Consider the following 20204-nt stretch of genomic DNA (forward strand, 5'->3'; position numbering starts at 1 on the left):
AAGCGGCTTTTCGGTGCTGCCGCCGCCGCCGCCCGGGATGGTTTGACCTCCACGTTAGTCATTCGCTGTTAACTATTAACGGAGAGAGGTGCCTTCCTCGCCCTGTGGAGCCGGCTGGGGGGTGGCAACCATGCTCGCGGCGCGGGCGAGCGGCGGCGGCGGCGGCCCTGGGCTCGTAGCGGCGGTGCCGGTCCCGCCAGCACCGCCCCGGTACCGTGAGAGGGGGCGTGGCTTATTGCAGCGGGTGTGGCGTTGACCCGCGAGGGGGCGTGTTTCAGCGCAGAGCGGCGCCGATGGCGGAGCGGCGCGTGTCGCGCTGGTACTTCGGCGGCCTCGCCTCGTGCGGCGCCGCCTGCTGCACCCACCCGCTCGACCTGCTCAAGGTGGGCCCGGCTCGGAGGGAGCGGGGCGCGGCTCGGGGGGGCCGGTTCTGAGGGAGCGGGGCACGGCTCTGGAGGGCCGGTTCTGAGGGAGCGGGGCACGGCTCTGAGGGGCCGGTTCTGAGGGGATGGGGAGCGGCTGCGGGGGGGCCGGGAAGTGGCTGTGAGGGGACAGTTCTGGGGGGCCGGGAAGCGGCTGTGGGACCGGCTCTGAGGGGCTGGGGAACAGCTGCGGAGGACCGGGGAAAGAGCTGCTGGGGGGCCGGTTTGGAGGGGCCGGTTCACGGCTGTGAGGGGACCGAGCGCACGGGGACGCGGCCCTGGGCTCGGGGGGGGAGACGGGCGGCTGTGGGGCCCGGGGGCACGGCGGTGAGGGGCCGGGGCAGGGGGGAGACGGCTGTGGGGCCCGGGGGCACGGCGGTGAGGGGCCAGGGGCAGGGGGGAGACGGCTGTGGGGCCTGGGGACACAGCGGTGAGGGGCCAGAGGCCGGGGGGGAGGTGGCTGTGGGGCCCAGGGGCACAGCGGTGAGGGGACAGGGGCGGGGGTGTGTGCAGAGACAGGGCTGAGGGGCCATGGGCCCGGCCCAGGAGCAGGTGCAGACGTGAGGGGACAGGTATGGGCCTGAGGGGACACGGCTCAGAGCTGTGGGACAGACGGCTCTGGGGAGCTCGGGGTGCCAGCCCTAGGGGCTGTGGGTTGCAAGGGCCGTGGAGGACACCCCAGCTAGCCCTGCCCAGGCGCCTGTGTGAGGCACGGCGGTGACTCCGGGGCCCACGGTGTTGGACACAGGCCCACTGGGCTCCGCGTCCTCAGGCCAAGATGTCACCTAGGCGCTGCGGACAGCCTGGCATCCCAGCTCCCGCACAAAGAGCGCCGCACGCAGCCCTGTGCTGCCAGCACCCACGGACGGGGCGAATGCCAGCCTTGTGTGCCGGCCAAGCAGCGACGAGCCTGGCAGCCAAGCAGGCTGCGGAGGGGGAGCAGGAGAGCGAGCCCAGGCCAGGCCCTGCTGTGCCCAGGGCCATGCCTGTGGGTGAGGCTCAGGACAGGCAGCCCCTTCCCACCCCACCACATGGAAAGAGGGGAAGATGCACTGGGCGCAGGCCCAGGAGAGGAACCAGCACTGGCAGGGGGATGCCACTTCCCTGGTGCTCGGCCTGTTGCTGTGCCCGGCTGGCCCCGTCTGCCCAGCAGAGGTGGCTGGCAGCCTGTGGGAGCTCATGTAGGATGCCCTGGCAGGGTGCTAAGAAGGGGAATTAGTCTGGCACATGCCTCTGTCTCTGAGCCAGGGTGATGGGTGTGACTTTTGGGCTGCATCCCCATGCACTATCCCCTGTGCCCTGCAGCCATGAGCAGCCCAGGCCAGCCGGCTGGTTTTGCCAGAGGGTTCACACCTGAGTATTGAATGCGGACCTGCCTTTGGCCCAGAGCTCCCCCGCAGCAGGGGCTGGTGCCAGGCATGGGGAAGCACGAGGGGCCTCAGGGTCTGGCAGGGCAAGGGGCCACGGACGCTTCACCTCACCTCTGGACCTTGGCCCCAGCAGGAGGCCCCAGCCAGCCCGGCCGAAGGGTGCTTGCACCCCTGCCGGAACCCCTGAACCAGCACTGCGCAGCCACTGGCCGCCCACGGGGCTGCCCGCCCTGCGGCAGTGACCACAGCACAGGCCAGCTCCTCCCCTGCCTGCCTGCCTGCCTGCCCTTCCTGCAGCCCTGGGACGGGCAGGCAGCGGAGCACTTCTAGGCATGGCTCTGGCATACCTGCCTGCCTGCCTGGTCCCTCTGCCCTGGGCTGCCCGGCAGCTGCTCGCCCAGCTGCCCAGCACACCACGAGCTGTGGTCCCTGACGTCCGAAATCCGCCTGCCGGGGTTGAAGGCGGGTCCCTTCCCTGTACCCCTGCTGCTGCCCCGCAAGGGAGACAGAGGCTGTTCCCAGCATCCTGCTGCGTGTCTCACGCCCTGGCCATGCCGGGGCTTCTGAAACAGGAGCCAGGCCTGGTCCTCCGCCAGCAGCCCTTTGCTCTCTTTAATTTTATCTCCTGGGGCCTTTGACCCACACGTGATCTTTGCAGCGTGAGGCCGGGCGGATGCACTTGGAATGTGCTCCAGCACCAGCTGACACGGCTCCTCTGTCCGGTCAGCCCCCGTGCAGTCCCACTGCTGCTTCCTTTGGTGATGGTGGGAAGCGTTGGCCTACTGTGGGTGGGGACGGGAGCGCCCAGACACCCAGGCCGTGCCTGGCTGTGGCAGGGAGCAGTTCAGAGCTGGTGAGCAGGGCTGTGGGTTTGCCTTCCTGCCTCTGCGATTCCTGTGGCTGGGGAGGAGGGGAAGTTACTTCTGGAGGCCTGCTGCCTCGTGTGGTGAGGGTGTAGGGCAGCAGGAGGTCATGAGCTCATCAGCCCTGTCGTGGTCCCTCCGAGCAAACCCGCACTGGTTGCTCGCTCACGTGCTTCTGGATCCTCCCCACCCCGACACGGCCCAGAGCCTTTCTTGGAGGAGCAGGCACTACCACTTCATCTTGGAGCGTGCTGTTGGGGCCACCGAGCTGGGCAGGTGCCTGGGAGGGACTGTGGGCAGGTGCCTTGGCACTCCCCCTTCTCCTGCCAGCCTCCACTGCTCTGATGCTGGGCTGGGCCAGTTTCCAAGTAGTGCTTAGGTGTGGGGAGCCTGGAGCTACTGCTGTTTGCGCAGAAGCTCCTGTGCAAGTGCTAACGCGTTACCCTGACAAGCACTTGGAGCGGTCATCCCTGCTCCGCTGCCCTGCGCTCTCCCATTTCTGCCCAGCACTGGGCTGGTGCACTGACGCTGCCGGACTCTGCCCCAGGTCCACCTGCAGACGCAGCAGGAGGTGAAGATGCGGATGATGGGGATGGCGATGCGTGTGATCCGCACCGACGGCTTCCTGGCTCTCTACAACGGGCTCAGCGCCTCGCTGTGCCGGCAGGTGAGTGCCACTGTGCCCTGACAGCCTCTGGTCCCCCGAGGCCAGCACAGAGCTCCTGCTGCGGGGCACTGCCCTCTCCATCTGACAGCTGGGCTGGAGCTGACAGGCTGCCCTGAGCCATGGGGGCTGAGGAGGCAGGCACCCAGCGGGGCACAATGGCTCATTCTCCCTCTCCTCCAGATGACGTATTCCTTGACTCGCTTTGCCATCTATGAGACCGCGAGGGACCGCTTGGGCCAGGGCAGCCAGGGGCCTCCCCCCTTCTATCAGAAAGTGCTGCTGGGTGCAGTGGGAGGTGAGCAAGGGAGAAGGTTCCTCAGCCCCAGGCTCCCTCGGGCTGGAGGAGCCCCCTGACCCCAGCTCTTCTTTGACCACAGGTTTCACTGGCGGGTTTGTGGGGACACCGGCAGACATGGTGAACGTCAGGTCAGTTCTGCCCGTGTCCCGGTGCTGCTGGTGAGGGAGGCCTGTGGCTGGCATGCGGCAGCAGTTGGGATGGTGGGGTGCTCCCCATGTTCCTGGCTTCCCTCCTGACCAGGCTGCCCGGTGGTTAGTGGCCCAGTTCCGGCGGGGAGCTCTGTATCTGGAAGGCCCAGAGTTGTTCTGCCATTCAGTGTGACAGCCCCAGCCCCTTGCGTGGCCCTCCTGGGGCGGTGGGGCTGGAGGCAGCTTTCTTGTCCCTTTGCAAAAAGGTGATGCAGCCCATCTGCTGGGCCTCTGCCTGCTGCCCTGAGCAGGGACAGGCTTGCCCCAGGCCCCCAGTGCAGGGGGGGGACAACAGCGGGGCACTGGCCCCCACCTCACCCCGTGGTGCTCTGCCTTACAGGATGCAGAACGATGTGAAGCAGCCACCCTCCCTGCGGCGCAAGTGAGTGGGGGACCGGGGCTCCCGGGGCGGCCGGGGCAGCGGGGCGGGGGGTTAGGGGGGACCGGGGCTCCCGGCAGGGGCCAGAGCAGCGGGGCAGGGGACTCCCGGGCCGGGGGTCTGTGTGGCCGCAGGGGGGCAGCACCGCACCGGCGGCGTGGGCCGGTGCCCGGGGCGGGGGGGGGGCCGTGGGCGCGGCCCCGGGAGCTGCAGTCGCCCGCTCGGGACAGTGGTGGTGCCGGGGTGCTGAGGAGCCTCAGACCCTGACACCTTCCCCTCTCGCTCTTTCCAGCTATTCCCATGCCTTGGACGGCATGTACCGCGTCCTCCGGGAAGGTGAGGCTGTGCCAGCCGGGGTAGGGTGAGCCTGCCTGGGGTGTCCTCGCTGACACTGGGAAACCGTGGCAGGAGTGGCCCAGGGAGCTCCGTCTGGGAGCTGCCGCGGGTGCTCACTCAGCCGGGGCAGGGAGAGGGGACGGAGCGTGGCCGTGGGGCCCATGGGGCCAGGGGAGCTGAGAGTCAGGCAGGGCCCGGCACCTCCGCAACATCTGGCTGGGGCACAGGCCAGGCAGGGCCTGGGCAGCCTGCCCCTACTCCAGTGGAAAAGAGAGACCTGCCTGGAGCTGCTGTGAAAAAGCACAAGAGGGTGGAGCAGGTGGGAAGGGGAATGAACGGCAGCAGGGAGGAGGTAGGGCTGTTCTGAAGGATTCTCCTTTCCTGCAGCGTATTTGCTGTTGCGTGTTTTAAGCACTGTTGCATGAGGAGTCTGGGACGCAGACTGGGCAGGGAAGGAGGCTCCCAGGGGAAGGGAGTGGGAATAATGTCCCAGGACCATGCTGATCCCAGTCTGTCTGTCCACAGAGGGCTTGAAGAAACTCTTCTCAGGAGCTACAATGGCATCCAGCCGAGGGGCCCTAGTCACCGTTGGGCAGGTAGGCCAGCTCTGCTGGGCAGTAGGTGCCTGGGGTAGGGACAGGGGTGGTCCCTGGTGTGGCCAGGAGGAGGGCCGTGCCACTAATATGCTCTTTCTCCGCAGCTCTCCTGTTATGACCAGGCCAAGCAGCTGGTTCTCACGACTGGGTTGCTGTCAGACAACATCTTCACTCACTTCTTGGCCAGCTTCATTGCTGTGAGCAGGGCTGGGTGCGGGGAGGCAGGACTGGGACTGGGTTTGCCTGCAGCTGGGCTCAGGACCCCAGGCTGGGGCTGCCAGTGCTGCTTCTCGGGACTCTGATGAAGCAGGGCTGGACACAGAGGCTCCCATGGGTCTCCCGGCCTGGGGTTGGGCCCAGGCAGGGCTCTGGGTTTCTCCAGTGACCATGGCAGTTGCTGGCACCTGGGTCTCCTCCGTGAGCTGGAGCTGCTGACCCCTGCTGACTCTTCCCAGGGCGGATGCGCCACATTCCTGTGCCAGCCCCTGGATGTGCTGAAGACCCGCCTCATGAACTCCCAGGGCGAGTACCGGGTGAGTAGCCCATCCTGTCCCCTTTGCACACTGGCCTCTGCCTTCTGGCACCTCCTCATCTCTCTCCCTCTCGCTCCAGGGTGTTACCCACTGTGCTGTGGAAACTGCCAAGCTCGGCCCCCTCGCCTTCTACAAGGTACCTGGCTGGGGATGCGTGGGATGGGCTGGTAGGGTGGAGTGTGGGGAGACCAGCTGAGAGCAGAGGTTAAGGTCCAGAACAGTTCTGGCGCGGGAGCCTTTCAGGCTCTGCTGCCAGTAGCCTGACTGCTTCCTGCATCAGGCCTTTGTCTGCCAGTCCCTGTCTTGGCCCCAGAGTATTGTGAGCCTTGGCCTCTTCTGGGCTTGCAACCTGGGTCCGAGCACCGCAGCAGCTGCCCTGTTGCACCCATTGGGTTCCCAAACGAGAATTCAGTATGGGCAGTGGTGCTCCAGCATTCATTGGATGTCACTGACCAGCAGACACTGGTCAGCTCTTGGGCCCTACGTGCCCAGGCTTGGTGCGGTCACCCGTGTGTTCAGTCTCACTCCCGGGAGGGCCCCTGAAAAGGGGTTTCACACCCGAGGTTTCTTGCAGATGCTGCCTGTCAGGCATTTTCCCTGTTACAGCCTGTCTGCTCATCTTCCCCAGGCAGTGTCCAACCCCCTTCTGAACCGGGGGCTGTGGAATCTGACCCGGGCTTCTACTGAGATTCTGCCTACGTAGTGGTGATGCCAGCAGTGATGTGTTTGGGGGCAGAGGGGTTGATGCATGATGCTGAGATCTGTGCACAGCAATGGCTGTAGTGCTTCCCTCACCGCTGTGCAGTCTCTGCCTGCCACCAAGGCCCCAGCTCCTCGGCGCTCGTGCTGCATGCCCTGCCAGCCTCTCCCCCATGCTTGCAAGCTCCTGCCGCTCCCTGTGGGTTGGGCTGCTGGGCACCCGTGGCCCTGACGTGTAAGCCCAGGGCCAGGCACACGCTGACTCTCCCCATTCTCGCTGTCCCCTTCCAGGGCTTCGTTCCTGCTGCCATCCGGCTCATTCCTCACACCGTCCTCACCTTTGTCTTCCTGGAACAGCTGCGCAAATATTTTGGAATCAAAGTGATCACCTGAGTAGGAGGGACGGGACCCTGCCTTGCCCAGGGGGGTGAGCGTGCAGGTCACCACTGAGATCCCAGAACCCCTCTCCCCTGTCTGGGGCCAGCGCCGCTCCCCCTACCCCTCGTGCCCACTCCCGTGCCTTGCCAGTGCCTGTGGCCAGCCAGTCCCAGACTCCTCTCTCACCCCCATTCTCAGCACTTCCGTTACCTCTGGGATATTCTTGGGCCTCTTATCCCCTCTGCACTTTTGGTTTGGGTTTTTTTTTGCTGTCTTCCCACTGCCCTACTGGCCACGAGTTCTGCCCTTACCTCCCTCAGCCCTGTCCCTCACAGGCCTCCCGGGAGCAGGGCTGTGCTGTGCTGGGGAGGGTGGGGGATCCGGCCTCCTGCCTCCGTGCCTGGTCACAGAGCCTTACGGGGCTGGTGGGGCCAGTGACCATGCTGCAGTGGAACCTGTGCTAGGCGCAGGGCTGGCTTGCTCCCAGCCTCTCCTGCAAGCAGCAAGGGGAGACACAAGTTTAGCGCAGCGAGGCCCTGTCCTCCCTTAGTGTCTCTGGCCCCACGTGCTCCTCCGTTGACCCCCGGGGCAGCCTGGCATCCACGCTCTGCTTCTTGGCCTCCCGCGATACCCCCTGCTTCTGCTTGGCCAAAACTCACCAGCACCCAACGGCTGCTGGGCTCTTCAGGGATTGTGCCTCATACCAATGATGACAGAGAACGGACCCCGTGGGCAAGGGGCAGCTGCTCGGCCGCCCTGCCCTGCTGGCCAGGCACGGACTGGAGCCCTTCTCGCCTGGCCTGCCCTCACCTGGGGCAAGGTCAGCAGCCACGCCACTGTCCCCTGGCTCTGGCCGGGGCCAGGCAGCATATGCTCGAGAACCCAGCGCTCGCTTGCCCACAGCGTGCTCACCCTCCACCAGACCCGGCCTCGGGTGGGGGCGTCCGTCCAGCACCGCTCTGCGGCCTCACCCAACCGCCCCCCTCGCACCGAGGCTGGGGCAGACCCCAGCGCTGAGTGCACCGAGGCTGCCCGACGGCCCCCCCTCACCCTGCACCACTCTGGGTGTGGGGGCTGCGGGCACCAGCCCCTCTGCCGTGTGCACCCCTGGATGCGGTGGCCCCGAGGGATCAAAGAACTGGAATATCTGTGACCTTAATATATAATAAACAGTGGAACAAGCACAGGGCCTGGTGTCCTGCTTGTGGGGGGGTGTGGGGGATGCTGTGCCCTATCCCTCTGGGGGAGGGCTAAGGCTTGGAGCTGAGCTCCCCAGGAGTGGAGGGAGGAGAGCAAGGCTCGTCCACCTCAGCACCACGCTGAGCAGGGGGGCTCTTCACCCCATTCTGTGCCCCCGGCCCAGCCCTGAGTGGGCATGTGCCCAGCGCCTCCCGGCTTCACGCAGTGGGGAGCTGCAGGCCGGGTTCCCTTGGGCCAGCCCTGCTCTGAGCTGTGCCCGGTCTCAGCTGAGCAGGCAGCTCCTGGGCAGAGCCGGGCCGAGGGTGCCTGCCCACCTCTGCCTTGTCGCAGGAGCTGCCTCCTGGATGTGACACTAATTGGGCGCCAGCAGGCGGAACAGAGCCAGCCTGGGACAGCAGAGAAGTGAAAGCTCGTCACCTTAACGAAGTCTAATGATGCTGGCTGGCATCGCTGCTTCGTTCCTGTGCCTGGCCCCATGTGAGAGCCATGGGCAGGTGAGCGTGGGGTGAGCTGAGCTCTCTTCCCTTGTGAGGGGCTGGGGGCTGCCCAGCCCCCTCTGGGCTGTGGTGGCTTGTGCCCCCAGCCACCCTGGCACTTCTTCCAGGGCTGATGGGTGCTGCTCTGCGCCCAGGCGAAAAGCCAACATGAAGCAGGAGAGCGATGGAGCTGCAGGGCTCTGCCCTGGCCGGCCATCACCCTCCAGTGGCACGGAGCCCCACCTGGCCCTGCGCCGGTCGGCAGCAGGGACGTTCCAGCCAGGCCATGGAGTTTCCAGCTGCACCAGCCCTGCGCTCCCAGCACTCGCATGCCCTCTTCCTACATCTCTTACGGCAGCTGAGCTGCGCCACGGCCAGGCCGGCAGGACAGCATGTGCCAGACACAGCCCGGAGCACGGAGCATCCAGCAGCTGCACAGTATGGGAGCGCTTCTTATCTCTCAGCATCGGACGAAAGGCCTCGGGACTGTCAACAGCCTGTTGCCAGCAGTGTTTGTGTTCGCTGTAGCTGACTGGCCCCTCCTGGTCTCATCCTGCCCTCTGCCCAGGCCGCCACCCGCCCCCAGGCAGCGTGCCGAGCCCAGGCCCTGCTGCCTGCAGGGACTTCTGCAGGTCATCCCTCTGCCAGCACCGGGCAGGGCTGGGGGCTGCCGGTCCTCCCCCTCCACAGCCTCCTCCTGACCCGGAGGGGTGCAAGGGCTGTCTCCCGGGGGGTAGCCGTGAGTCCCCGTCCCCCCCCGGTGCCAGGCGAGGCACCCGCAAGCCCCAGCGTGTGCCCAGGTGGCCGGGCCGCTCCCTCTGCACCCACAGAGGCTTCCAGCAAGCCGGCGGCTGAGCAGAGCGGGGCCCCGGCGGGGGCACCAGCTGGGGGGCTCCGGGGACCCCGGGGGCTGGGCTGGCCGGCCTCCAGGTGGGAGGACGCTCGGCCTCCCCGAGCCGCCACAGCCCGCACGGCCGCCACGGCTGCGGCCCGAGGTAGTAGGTCCGCGCCCCACGGCCAGGGCAGGGCGGCGGGGCGGCTGCCGGCGTCCCGCGGCCGGGGGTTTGCCCGGGCCTCGCTCCAGCCCCAGGCCGGGGGGCTCGGGGGCGCCAGGGCGTTTGCCGCCGCGCTGGGCTGTGTTTACCTGGTTGTGCTGCAGCGGGACACGCGCGGCGGCCGCGGACCCGCCACCGCCAGCGGCGGCCGGAACGGGGGGCGCCGGGGCAGCGCGGCAGAGGTCCGTCCGGGCCCGGGGGCGAGCCCTGCTCCCGCGGCGGGAGCTGCCGGCTCCGCGCACAGGGGCGCGGGACTGGGCCGGGGGCACCGTGCAGGGAAACCCCCCGGGGACCGCAGGAGAGCCCCGAGGCCGCACCGCGCCGCAGGGGCCGGGGCAGCTTCCCCGGGGGCCGCCGCGGCACCCAGCGGGGGGGGCTGCACTGGCCCCCCGGAGCCGCAGGCACCCCCGTCCCGCTCTCTCGGGGGCCGGTGCGGCCGGTCCAGCTGCCCCCGCCGCTCCGCCCGCCCCATCCCCGCCGGCGAGGCGAGCCGGTGCCCGGGAGCGGGGCGGGGCGGAGGAGCCGGCGGCGGGGACCGGCGGCAGGGGCAAACGCCGGCGCCTCCGCAGCTCCCGGCCGCGGCCGCCGGTGATGCCCGGCCAAGCGGGCAGCGCCGCGCCGCGCGCAGCGCCGAGCACCCGGGGCCGGCGGCGCCGGGCGGGGCGGGGGGCCCCGGGCTGCGCCCCCCCCGTGCCGGCGGGAGGAGCGGGGCGGCGGGACGCGGCTCCTCGCCCGCGGTCCCTCCCCCCGCACCGGTCCCTCCCCCCGAGCCGCCACAGCCGCCGCCGCCGCGGCTCCGGCAAAAGTTTTCGCCGGAGCGGCCGAGCGCGCCGGTCCCGGTCCCGGTCCCCGCCAGCACCGAGATGCGCCCAGGAGCCGCCGCGAGCCCAGCCCCGACAGGTACGGGGAAGAGGGGGAAGGAGGGAGGGGAGCGCCCATCCCCGCGGTCTCGGGGCTCCCCGGCCGGCGGGGTGCCGCACGCCCCGTCCCGTGGATGTGGACTCGGGTCGCGGCTGCTCATCCCCAGGGCCGCGGCTCGAGCCCCCGGAGTCGGGAGCAGCAGCTCCCAGAGCCGTCCCGGTGCTGGGCGCCGGCCCCGGTGGGGCTGAGCCCCTCGGCCAGGGGTGTCCTGGGCCGGGGAGGTCCCAGCTGGGCTGTGCCCGCTCCCTGCCTGAGCCGCTGCCTCTGGCATCCCTGGGGAGGGGTTCTGCCATCGGGCATCTCGGCACCCCTGGGTGCTGCCGTGGCTGTTGTGCGCCCCGGGTGAGCGATATCAACTGGGCTCTGACGTGCTGGGAGCATCTCCCTGAGAAGCCCCTCGCCGGGATGGAGCCCCCTGGGTCTCCCTCCGGTGGGCACAGCAGTGCCTGCGGCTTTCTTGCTGAGGGGCAGAAGCAGGGGACACTTTTCCACCCTTCCCAGCACTCCCCAAGCTCTCCGGGTGTTGCAGGGACCCATTGCGAGTGCCCTTTGTGACTCTGTCCCGAGCTCTGCTGTGTCAACATGGTGTTGGTAAATGGCTTTGTTTAACCAGGACATGTTGGGTATGTGACCTTGCCGCCCTCGTGGTTGCAAGCGCATCTCCAAAGCAGCTGCCGAGATCACCTCTGCCTGGTGCTGCGCTTCCCAGCCTGGCAGCTCCCTTGGGACGGCAAGGGAGAGCAGGGCACGCCGATATCAGGCTGGCTCCCCTCAAGCTGTAGCGGCTGGACAGGCAGAGGGGGGGGCATCTGCTGCTGCCCAGCCAGCGTTGCTGAGCGTGCGTCCACCCAGCCCCTCACCATGCACCCTGTAATGCAGCTGCCTTGCCCCACGCAGCACTCAGCAGCACGTCTTGTGGGTGTCCTGACCCATGCCAAATTCAGTGGTTGCCCCTGTGATTCCCTCAGCTTTATCTGTGCATCAGCAGGAAAATTTAGGGCCCTCAGGACCCCTCCTCAGCATGTTAGTGCCGCCCCAGCTGCCAGCTCCTGTCCTTCCCACCAATCCGCACTCCTTTCTGCACACTGCGGTACAGATTTTTTTATGTCCTGTTGCCTGGAGAGGGGAAAAGAAAAAAGGCTGAACGGGGAAGAGGGAAAATGTGGATTAAAAATAGTTAATGAAAAAATGTGACTGCGAGCCCTGATCATCAGTGCAGGGCTGAGACCAGGCACCGAGCGCAGCACTGCTCCGTGCACCTCCCTGTGCCAGGCAGAGGCAGAGGCAAAGGCAGGGTCTGGGCAAGCCGGATGCAGGGGAGATGGGACGGCTGCTCCCCCTGTGCTCCTCCATTGCATCCTGTCCTGTCCTGTGTCCCCCATGGCCAGAGCCGCTGTCCTTGTCTATCTACCCCAGCCCAAGGGGTCTGGGGAACTTGGCTGCCAGCAGCAGGTGCCAGCGGATGGCCGGGCACGAGTGCCGCCCCATAGCACCACCTGCCTCCGGCACGGCTGGTGGCTGGCCGTGCCCAGGTGCTGCGGGTGCCTCGGGACGGGGAGGGACCCTGCCAGGACCCCTTCCAGGTCGGGCTGCTGTGTGCAATGCCATTTGCACATCTGTGCCTTGGCAGAGCAGGGTTTGAGCTCACTCTTCTGTGAGGTACCAGGAGGTTGTTCCGAGCTCCGTGATGACCACAGCGTTCATTCCTGACACGAGCTGCTCTGGGGAGGCGGGTGCTGAGCTCCCAGTGCAGGCGTGCGTGCACACATGCCTGTCTGCACTGACCTTTTCCTAGGCTTTTCCCAGTCTTGTGCTTCCCCTGTGACACGCTAACCACACGTGTCACACCGTGTCTCTCATACTGTCTTCCTGTATTTCATGGGTTTTCATGCAATGTGATGAACAAGAAAAACCCGTTTCCCCGAGCCAGGACCGAGGTGCTGTGTGGCTCAGCATCCCCTCACCAGAGCCTGCTGGGCAGCAAGGTTATTCGACCGCTGCCTGGCTGCCCGGCCGTGCTTGCAGCCCACACTCCCTCTCTGGTACTGGGCAGCTGTGGAAGATGCCCTTGACCATCCCTTTCGGTAGCAGGGCAGTCATGGAGGTGATGCAAAAAACATTCGTCCTGACGGCACAGGGGTGAGTGCCATTTGTTTGCATCCTGTGTTGCTGTTGACAAAAACGCTGTCAGGGTTGGTTTAGGTTTTCTTGGTCCAAAGTGACACAGAACCCGACATTGCCGGTGCCTGGTGACGTCGGCTCTCTCCGTGTGCTGCTGCTTAGTGTTTCCACAATCATGTAGCTCTGTGCAAACGAGCTGCGGTCTTGCAGCGCAAGGGCTGCTCCAGGCAGTTCAGCTGCTCCTCCGCTGCCCACGTTCCTTGTACTCGCTTCACGGGGGGGACTGGAGCGGTTGTGGGTTGCAGGAGGCACCCCCAAGCTCAGGGCAGGGACACAAGTTGGGACAGCACAGGGTGCAGGTCAGACCTCCTGGGACTCCCCACCGCAGCCGTCTCCCCCCACTGCTTGTCCTGCTTGCCATGGTCCTGGGTGGAAAGTGGAGCAGCATCTGCAGGGCCAGGCTCGTGCTGGCATTGCATCAGCTCTGGCCCTGCACCGTCCCCTCCCCTGCCAAGTGCCGAAGCCCCTGCCGCGCTGGCTTGTAGCTCTGAGCTCAAAGCCAAGCCAGCCGTAGAAAGTGCTGCATTAACACACTGGGGGCTAATCCCTGTGTCTGGAGGGCATGCAGCCCCCACCACTGTCTCCTGAGGAGGTGGTGCTGGGCTGGGTGCAGGGTTGCGCTCGCAGGGCTGGGCTACGGTGGGCTACGCCAGCCTCCCAGCACTTGTAGGGGGCTGTGGCTGTGCCAGGGTGCTCCCGGGTCACGTTGCAGATGCCCATGAGTGTCCCCGTGGAGGCTTCATCGAGCCACTGATCCATGTAGCAATCGGCCGCAGCGATCCCAGATGTGGAGCTTGTTCCCTTTCACGTGTGGTAGCAGCCAGAGCCAGGCGCCGGCCAGGGCGGCAAAATCTCCGAGGGAAGCCCACCTGGGCGGGAGGAGGAGACCGTCTCTCCCCTGGGCAGGGCCGGGAGCTCAGCCAGCCGTGGGGGTCTGCACGGGCACAGAGCTGCTGCAGGGAGAGGGGGTCCTTGCTCCGGCTGCGCTGCTGCAGGGGTTGGTACCGCTGGCTCAGGAAGGGCTCAGCACACCAACACGTATGCCAGTGACTGCCCCACTCCCCCCACCCCAGGGGTAGATGATGGTGCCTGGGTCTGACACCTCCGGACCCCCAGCACGGGGGCTGCTGGCATTGACCCCTTCCCCACATGGGCACAGCCAACCCAGGGCTGGTCCCTCCTTCCTCCTCTCCAGTCGCAGGCGCAAGGTCTCCCTCACCAGTGGAGCAGCACCGGGTGTTTGCAGCCCGGCCTCCGCAGGGGGTCAGCAGCCGCAGAGCCGTGACACAGGAACATGCCGGATTGCCCAACACCAGCGTGGGGCAAAAGTCCCCTGTGTGCCCACTGCTGCACACTGCAGCCCCAGCAGATGCACCCGCTCGCATGCTGGTCACCCTCCACCTGGTGCCCATGGCTCGGCACAGCGGAGGGTCCCCCAAAGCCTGGCCCTGGCTGGGGGCGAGGTGCTGGGGCAGGGGAACGCAGGGGAACGCACCGGGGGCCGGTTGGGCATGGCAGGGTGAGGGGAGGTGGTGACGTGGAGCCGGGTCCCTCCAGCGGTGCTGCCTCTGGCAGCAGTGGACATGGCAGAGAGGGGCTTCCGGCACCAGTGGCCATGGCACGTCCAGCCAGCAGCGACGGCTGCTCTGAGCACTGCGGGCACCGATGCTGGGCAGTGCCAGCTCGCGGAAGGTGCTCGGCACTGCCGGTGGTCCGAGCTGCCCCAGACACCGCTGTCCCGACTGCGCAGGGCCACTGCTCCTTCCCTGCTGCTGCTCATCTGTGCCAAACCATAGACAACTGGTCCACTCCTGCACGCCCACACGTCTGCTAGAAATAGCCTGCGTCTCCGAGAGCACACTGTGGGGTGGTCGAGCTGCCTGGGGTCCCTTGCACCGCGGGGAACGGGGAGCCGGCACAGTGCTGTGGCTGCGCGGCACCACGGGCAGCTGGGGCAAAGGGCCTGGGCAGGGCCCCACTGCAAAGGGGGGAGCCCCATGCCAGAGGCGAGGAGCGTGACTGGCCCCGTGCGCCAGGACCCCTCACCCAGTGCAGTCTGCCCAGCTTGGCCGCGGCAGGGCCCCGGGGCCAGGGGAGCGCCTGCCAGCCCGGGGGGGGGAGTCTAGGGCAGAGGCCTCCCCACCGCTAAATCCCACTGCAGGCAGCTAAAAATAGAGACACCTCTGCCCCAAAGCTGCCTACCCGGGCTGCGGAGAGGGGCTGGCAGCGAGTTCGCGGCTGACCCGCGGTGCCCGGGAGGAGTGTTTCCTCCCGAGGTGGGGATGCTCGGGGCAGGGGCCGGGCACCGGGAGGTTCCCACGGGGCTGGGCCACAGGTGGCAGTTGGATGGGGCAGTTGGATGGGGATGCTGGCGTGCGGCTGTTGGGGGACAGGGATGCTGATGTAGGGCTGGTGAGGGGACAGGGATGCTGATGTGGGGCTGGCGGGGGGGGACAAGGACAGTGCTGCTGGTGTGGGGCTGGTGGGGGCAGAAGGACAGGGGATGCTGGCACGGCGCTGGGGGGGGCGTTGAGGACAGGGATGCTGGCGTGGGCAAGGTGGCCGGTGAGCGCCCACTGAAGATCCACGTTCCCAGAGCTCACCCAGTGCGGTCTGTCCCAGGAGACAGCTCCTTCTGTCCTGGGACTGTCTAAATAAGGCGTGCGCCGGCAGGTCCAGCTCCCCCAGCCGCATCTGGAGCCCCACGCACTGATTAATGAGCTTCTCAGGCAGCCACTTGCGACATGGCAAGTGGGTCTGCATGGAGGAAACACGACTTTCCCAGGGATAAAAATAGGCATGGGCAGAGCGGCGAGCCCTGGGAGCGGTGGCTGGTCGGGGAGCACAGTGCTCCGGCTGGTGCCCGGGGGGAGGCCAGGGTGGGGTGATACCACAGTGTTTGCGGTGGCACTGGCACTACTGTCTGTTCTGTCCCCCTGCCCCGGCTCGGCTGCCCTCACCCCACATGGCTGTGCCATGCTGTGGGGCGGCCGTCAGAATGGCCCCTTGTCGGAAGAGCTGAAATCCCACTCAGGAGCCCTGTAACCGGCTTAGGGGGATGGAGGGAATTATGGCACCTCGTGAGCCGGGCTTTGCACAGGAGCTCCTGGGTGCCGTGTCAGACGAGGCGCTGTGTTGCTCACCCGGGCTGGGAGTGATGGAGCTGCGGCAGCACGGCCAGGCAGAGCTGGTCCCGGGGCCACGGCAGCCCTGCAAGCTGGGGATCCCTGTGGGTTAATGGTTAACCGCCCTGGGGCTGGCAGCCGTCCCTGCCGGCTCCCTGCCCACCTCCATCCCCGCTGGGTGCTGCGGCGGGCAGACCTGTGGGGCTGTCCTGGGGGCCTGGCCACCTCCACCCCTGGACGTGGATCCACCGGGTGGTGGCGGGGACGCAGTGGGGTGGGGAGGCAGACCGGGTGCCAGCCCCTGCCCTGAGAAGATGCTCAGGCATGAGGAGGGGTCCAGGGCTCTCAGGGCTCAGCACCAATGTACCGCCAGGCATCAGCACCGGTGTGGGGTGGCCCCAGCCCAGGTCTGTGCGTGGGGGGGGGTCCAGAGGCAGCGTTGCGGCACGAGGGTCTGCCCTGCGCAGGGGTGGTGTCCCACGCGTGGCTGCGCTCCAGCCACACGGGCTGGGGAAGGTGCAAGAGCTGGGGACCAGGGGCGGTCTGCTCTGTGGGCAGAGTGGTGGCGTGGCCGCGGTTCTGATGCCACCCTGGGGAGGAAATGGCAGGTACGCAGTGGCTCTTCAGCCTAACGGGAAAATGCACAAACCACCAGCTGAACGTTAAAGCCAGGCGGGGTCGGGCGAGGACGGGGACAGGAGCGTGGCGCTGTGACCAGGGCCGGCTCTGCACCGGGGCGGCCTCCCCTCCCACGCCTGCCTGCTCTCCACCGTGCATCCCCGGCTCTGCCGCAGAATGCGTCCCGCCGCCTGCATCCCCGTGACCTGGCGTCTCATGCAGGGTCACCCACACACCAGGGCCCTCACCGCCAGGGCAGAGGAGCTGCAGAGCGCCGGTAGGAAGCCAGGCACCCCACGCTGCTCCCCATGTGGCTTGTGGCCCAGTGGAGGGATGTCCCAGTCACGTCTCCTCAGCCTCCTGCTGCTGCTGCTCTGCTGCCAGGTGAGGACAGGCCATCCCGCACGATGGTGCTCTGCCCCGTACCCAGCCCGCTGCCTGCCCCCAAGCCACCGCCGAGCCACCCCTGCCCGTGGCAGCCCCTCCCCACGGCACCGTGTGGCACGGCACCATGCGGCATGGCACAGCACGGTGCATTAGCTTGCGCTCGCACATGGCCATCCCCGAGCTGGGGTTGCTGCCCTGCCTGGCATGGTGGCCCCATGGGCAGGGCCCGGGTGACGCTCCTCGGTGCCCGCAGGGCCCCTCTGCCCAGATCACAGATTTCCTCTTCGAGAGCTGGAAGGCGTACAGCGAGGAGTGCCACCACAACATGAGCCGCCTGCCTGCACCCACAGGTGAGAGCTGGCGCAGGGTCCCAGCGGGACGGGCACCGGGGGGAGAGGGGCCAGCGTGGGACCTGGCCAAGGGTGAGGCCGAGGGCGCTGCCACGTCCCGTCCCTCCACAGAGCTGGTCTGTAACCGCACCTTCGACAAGTTCTCCTGCTGGCCCGACACGCTGCCCAACAGCACCGCCAGTGTCCCCTGCCCCTGGTTCCTGCCCTGGTACCAGAAAGGTAATGGCCAGGCGGGGGTGTGTGTGTGTGTGTATGTGCACGCGCATGCGTGTGCGCATGGGTATGCACACGCGTGTGCAGGTGCTGCTGCAGGTGGTCACACTTGGGCCGGTGCACAGCGCCGGTGGTGGCTCCAGGGCCCGGCACACCCCATCAACCCCTCCCCTTGCAGTGAAGCACAGACATGTCTTCAAGACCTGCGGGCCGGACGGGCAGTGGGTGACGGGCCCCCGGGGACAGTCCCTGCGCGACGCCACGCAGTGCGAGCTTGATGCCGAGGACCTGGCGGCGCAGGTGGGCAGAGCTGGGGGGCAGCTAGTGTGGGGCTCCCGGCCCTGCCCTGCCTGCCCCTGCCCTGCCTGCCCCTGGCCTCACTTGCTCTCTCCCTCTCCAGGAAAAATTTGCCAGGACCTACGGCAGCTTCAAGGTGATGTACACTGTGGGCTACTCAGTGTCACTGTGCGCACTGCTCCTCGCCCTGGCCCTGCTGCTGGGCTTCAGGTAGGGGCACAGGCACGGCCGCCTGTCTGTGGGGCAGGCAGGGGCCATGCCAGGGGGCCGGCAGCAAGAGGGGGGGGGCAGGGGGGGCCGTGCCAGGGGTCCGGGCGCGGGCACTGATGGCAGCTCCCCACCTCTGCAGCAAGCTGCACTGTATGAGGAACTACATCCACATGAACCTCTTCGCCTCCTTCATCCTGAAGGGCGTCTCCGTGCTGGTCATCGACGCCCTGCTCAAGACCCACTACAGTGACAAAATTGACGACTACAATGTGCACATCTGGCTGAGCGACGAGGTGAGCCGTGGGGCCAGCGGGTCTGGGTGCGCAGGCAGTGCAGCAGCCCTGACCCCTGCCCACAGGCGGCTGCAGGCTGCCGGGCGGCCACGGTCTTCATGCAGTATGGCATCGTGGCCAACTACTGCTGGCTGCTGGTGGAGGGCATCTACCTGCACAACCTCCTGGTGGTGGCTGTCTTCTCCGAGAGGAGCTACTTCACCCTCTACCTGTGCATCGGCTGGGGTGAGTGTGGGCGGGCTGGCACCTTGTCCCTGTCCCCTGACCCCGTCTCCTGCCATGCCTCACCTGCCCCCTGCGCACTTCCCCTCCAGGGGCGCCCGTGCTGTTCCTCATCCCCTGGGTCGTGGTGAAGTTCCTCTATGAAAACATCCAGTGAGTACCAGCCCCTGCAGCGGGTCGGCACCTGCGGGTGTGAGGGGCACAGGCGGGTGCACATGGGGCACACTGAGGGATGGCGGGGACGGTGTGACAGCCCCAGAGAGGCTCCATGCCATTGCCCTGTGGAAGGAGCAGGGTGTCGGGCCGTGGTGCTTGCTTGCTGGGGCTGCCGATGCCACGGTAGGCTCCAGCAGCTGCCCGGTCGAGGGGCTGCCCAGCAGTCCTCCTCCTCCCTCTCCGCAGGTGCTGGACCACCAACAACAACATGGGCTTCTGGTGGATCCTTCGCTTCCCCGTGTTCCTGGCCATCCTGGTGAGTCCAGGGCTGCGGCTCTGCCCACCACAGCCCCTCACTTGGCATCTCCAATGGCCCTGAGCCTGCTGCAAAAGGGGCTGCCCTGGGCAGGGGACAGCGCTGCCCTGCCTTGCCTCTCATGGCTCACACTGCTCCATTGCAGATCAACTTCTTCATCTTCATCCGCATCATCCAGATCCTCGTCTCCAAGCTCCGTGCGCACCAGATGCGCTACACCGACTACAAGTTCAGGTGGGTGGCGGGCACAGCTCCAGCCCTGCGTGCCCATGGTGCACAGGCTGGTGCATGTGTGTGTGCACGCACGTCCACCCCGCAATCCTGGTGCTGATGGGCCCCTCTCTGCGCAGGCTGGCCAAGTCCACGCTGACTCTGATCCCACTGCTGGGCATCCATGAGGTGGTCTTCGCCTTCATCACAGACGAGCATGCCCAGGGCACCCTGCGCTACGTCAAGCTCTTCTTCGACCTCTTCCTGAGCTCCTTCCAGGTGAGCCCAGCCCTGCATGGGACTGGCCCTACACAGGGACCGTCCATCTCAGGAGGGACCAGACCAGGGTTGGGGTAGGGGTCCGGCCGTGCGCCTCTTACGCCTCTCCTCCCTCCACCCAGGGGATGCTGGTGGCCATTCTCTACTGCTTCGTCAACAAGGAGGTGAGCAGGATGGTGTGGGAGCGGACAGCCAGGGGGGCTCAGGCAGCCGGCGGGTGTGGGGCCACGCTGATGGCAGCTGCCCGCAGGTGCAGGCAGAGCTGCTGAAGAGGTGGCAGCGCTGGAAGCTGGGGAAGGACCTGGCGGAGGAGTACAAGCACACCTACAGCCATGCGCCCAGCGCCCGCAATGGTGCCGGCAGCGCCTGCGAGAAGCACCAGCTGGTGAGCGGCTGTGCCAACGGGCTGGGGCGCAGCTCTGCTGCTGCGCGCCCCAGCACCCACTACCTCGAGAGGAGCAGCCGCAGCGCCGCCGAGCACCTCGCCCTGGGGGACCGGCACCACTGCTATGAGTTCCCCGAGACCACGGCCGAGAGCCATTTCTGAGCCTGCAGCCGGAGCAGGAGGGCTGTGCCGGTCCCGCTGCCACAGGCTGATCCGGCTGGGGTGGCCGCCGCCTCCCTCCCCAGTCCCGTCCTCCTCTGGGCGCTGTGCAGGCTGTGTGGGACCCTGCCTGCCCCAGCGAGGGTGCTGCGCCGTGCCAGATGTGCATGGGATGATGGACGCGGCTGCGCCGACTGCGGGTGAGGCATGGCGAGCGGGACCTGGACCTCTGTGGGGAGGGGATCTGTGGGGCAGGGTGATCTGTGGGTAGGGTGTGGGGGGGTTCATCCTGTGGTGCTGCCCTCGTGCGCCTTTGAGACCCTTTGCGCAGTGCTGTAATTTATCTGTCGTAACTGTAAATATGTGTGGGCCCATGCTGGGCGGCAGGGCCAGCTCCGTGTGCACCTCTCTGTCTGGAACGG

General features: G+C 67.1%; 2 protein-coding genes across 2 annotated transcripts; both read left to right on the forward strand.

Annotated features, from left to right (window-relative positions):
- Window positions 1-293: 293 nt before the first annotated feature.
- Window positions 294-7378, forward strand: SLC25A10 (solute carrier family 25 member 10). The gene is made up of 11 exons (XM_059828224.1): window positions 294-383; window positions 3203-3322; window positions 3503-3617; window positions 3700-3748; window positions 4149-4190; window positions 4480-4523; window positions 5049-5119; window positions 5224-5316; window positions 5575-5652; window positions 5732-5788; window positions 6643-7378. The coding sequence occupies exons 1-11, from the start codon at window positions 294-296 to the stop codon at window positions 6742-6744; spliced, it is 861 nt and encodes a 286-aa protein (XP_059684207.1). The 3' UTR covers window positions 6745-7378.
- Window positions 7379-16638: 9260 nt separating this feature from the next.
- On the forward strand, window positions 16639-19785 carry GCGR (glucagon receptor). Its single transcript, XM_059828182.1, has 13 exons — window positions 16639-16689; window positions 16946-17042; window positions 17154-17261; window positions 17434-17555; window positions 17656-17762; window positions 17902-18055; window positions 18121-18280; window positions 18370-18430; window positions 18680-18749; window positions 18895-18983; window positions 19100-19238; window positions 19361-19402; window positions 19489-19785. Exons 1-13 carry the CDS (start codon window positions 16639-16641, stop codon window positions 19783-19785), a joined length of 1497 nt encoding a protein of 498 aa, XP_059684165.1.
- Window positions 19786-20204: the final 419 nt, after the last annotated feature.

The sequence above is a fragment of the Gavia stellata genome, chromosome 22 (genome assembly GCF_030936135.1).
Source record: "Gavia stellata isolate bGavSte3 chromosome 22, bGavSte3.hap2, whole genome shotgun sequence".
Taxonomy (NCBI): domain Eukaryota; kingdom Metazoa; phylum Chordata; class Aves; order Gaviiformes; family Gaviidae; genus Gavia; species Gavia stellata.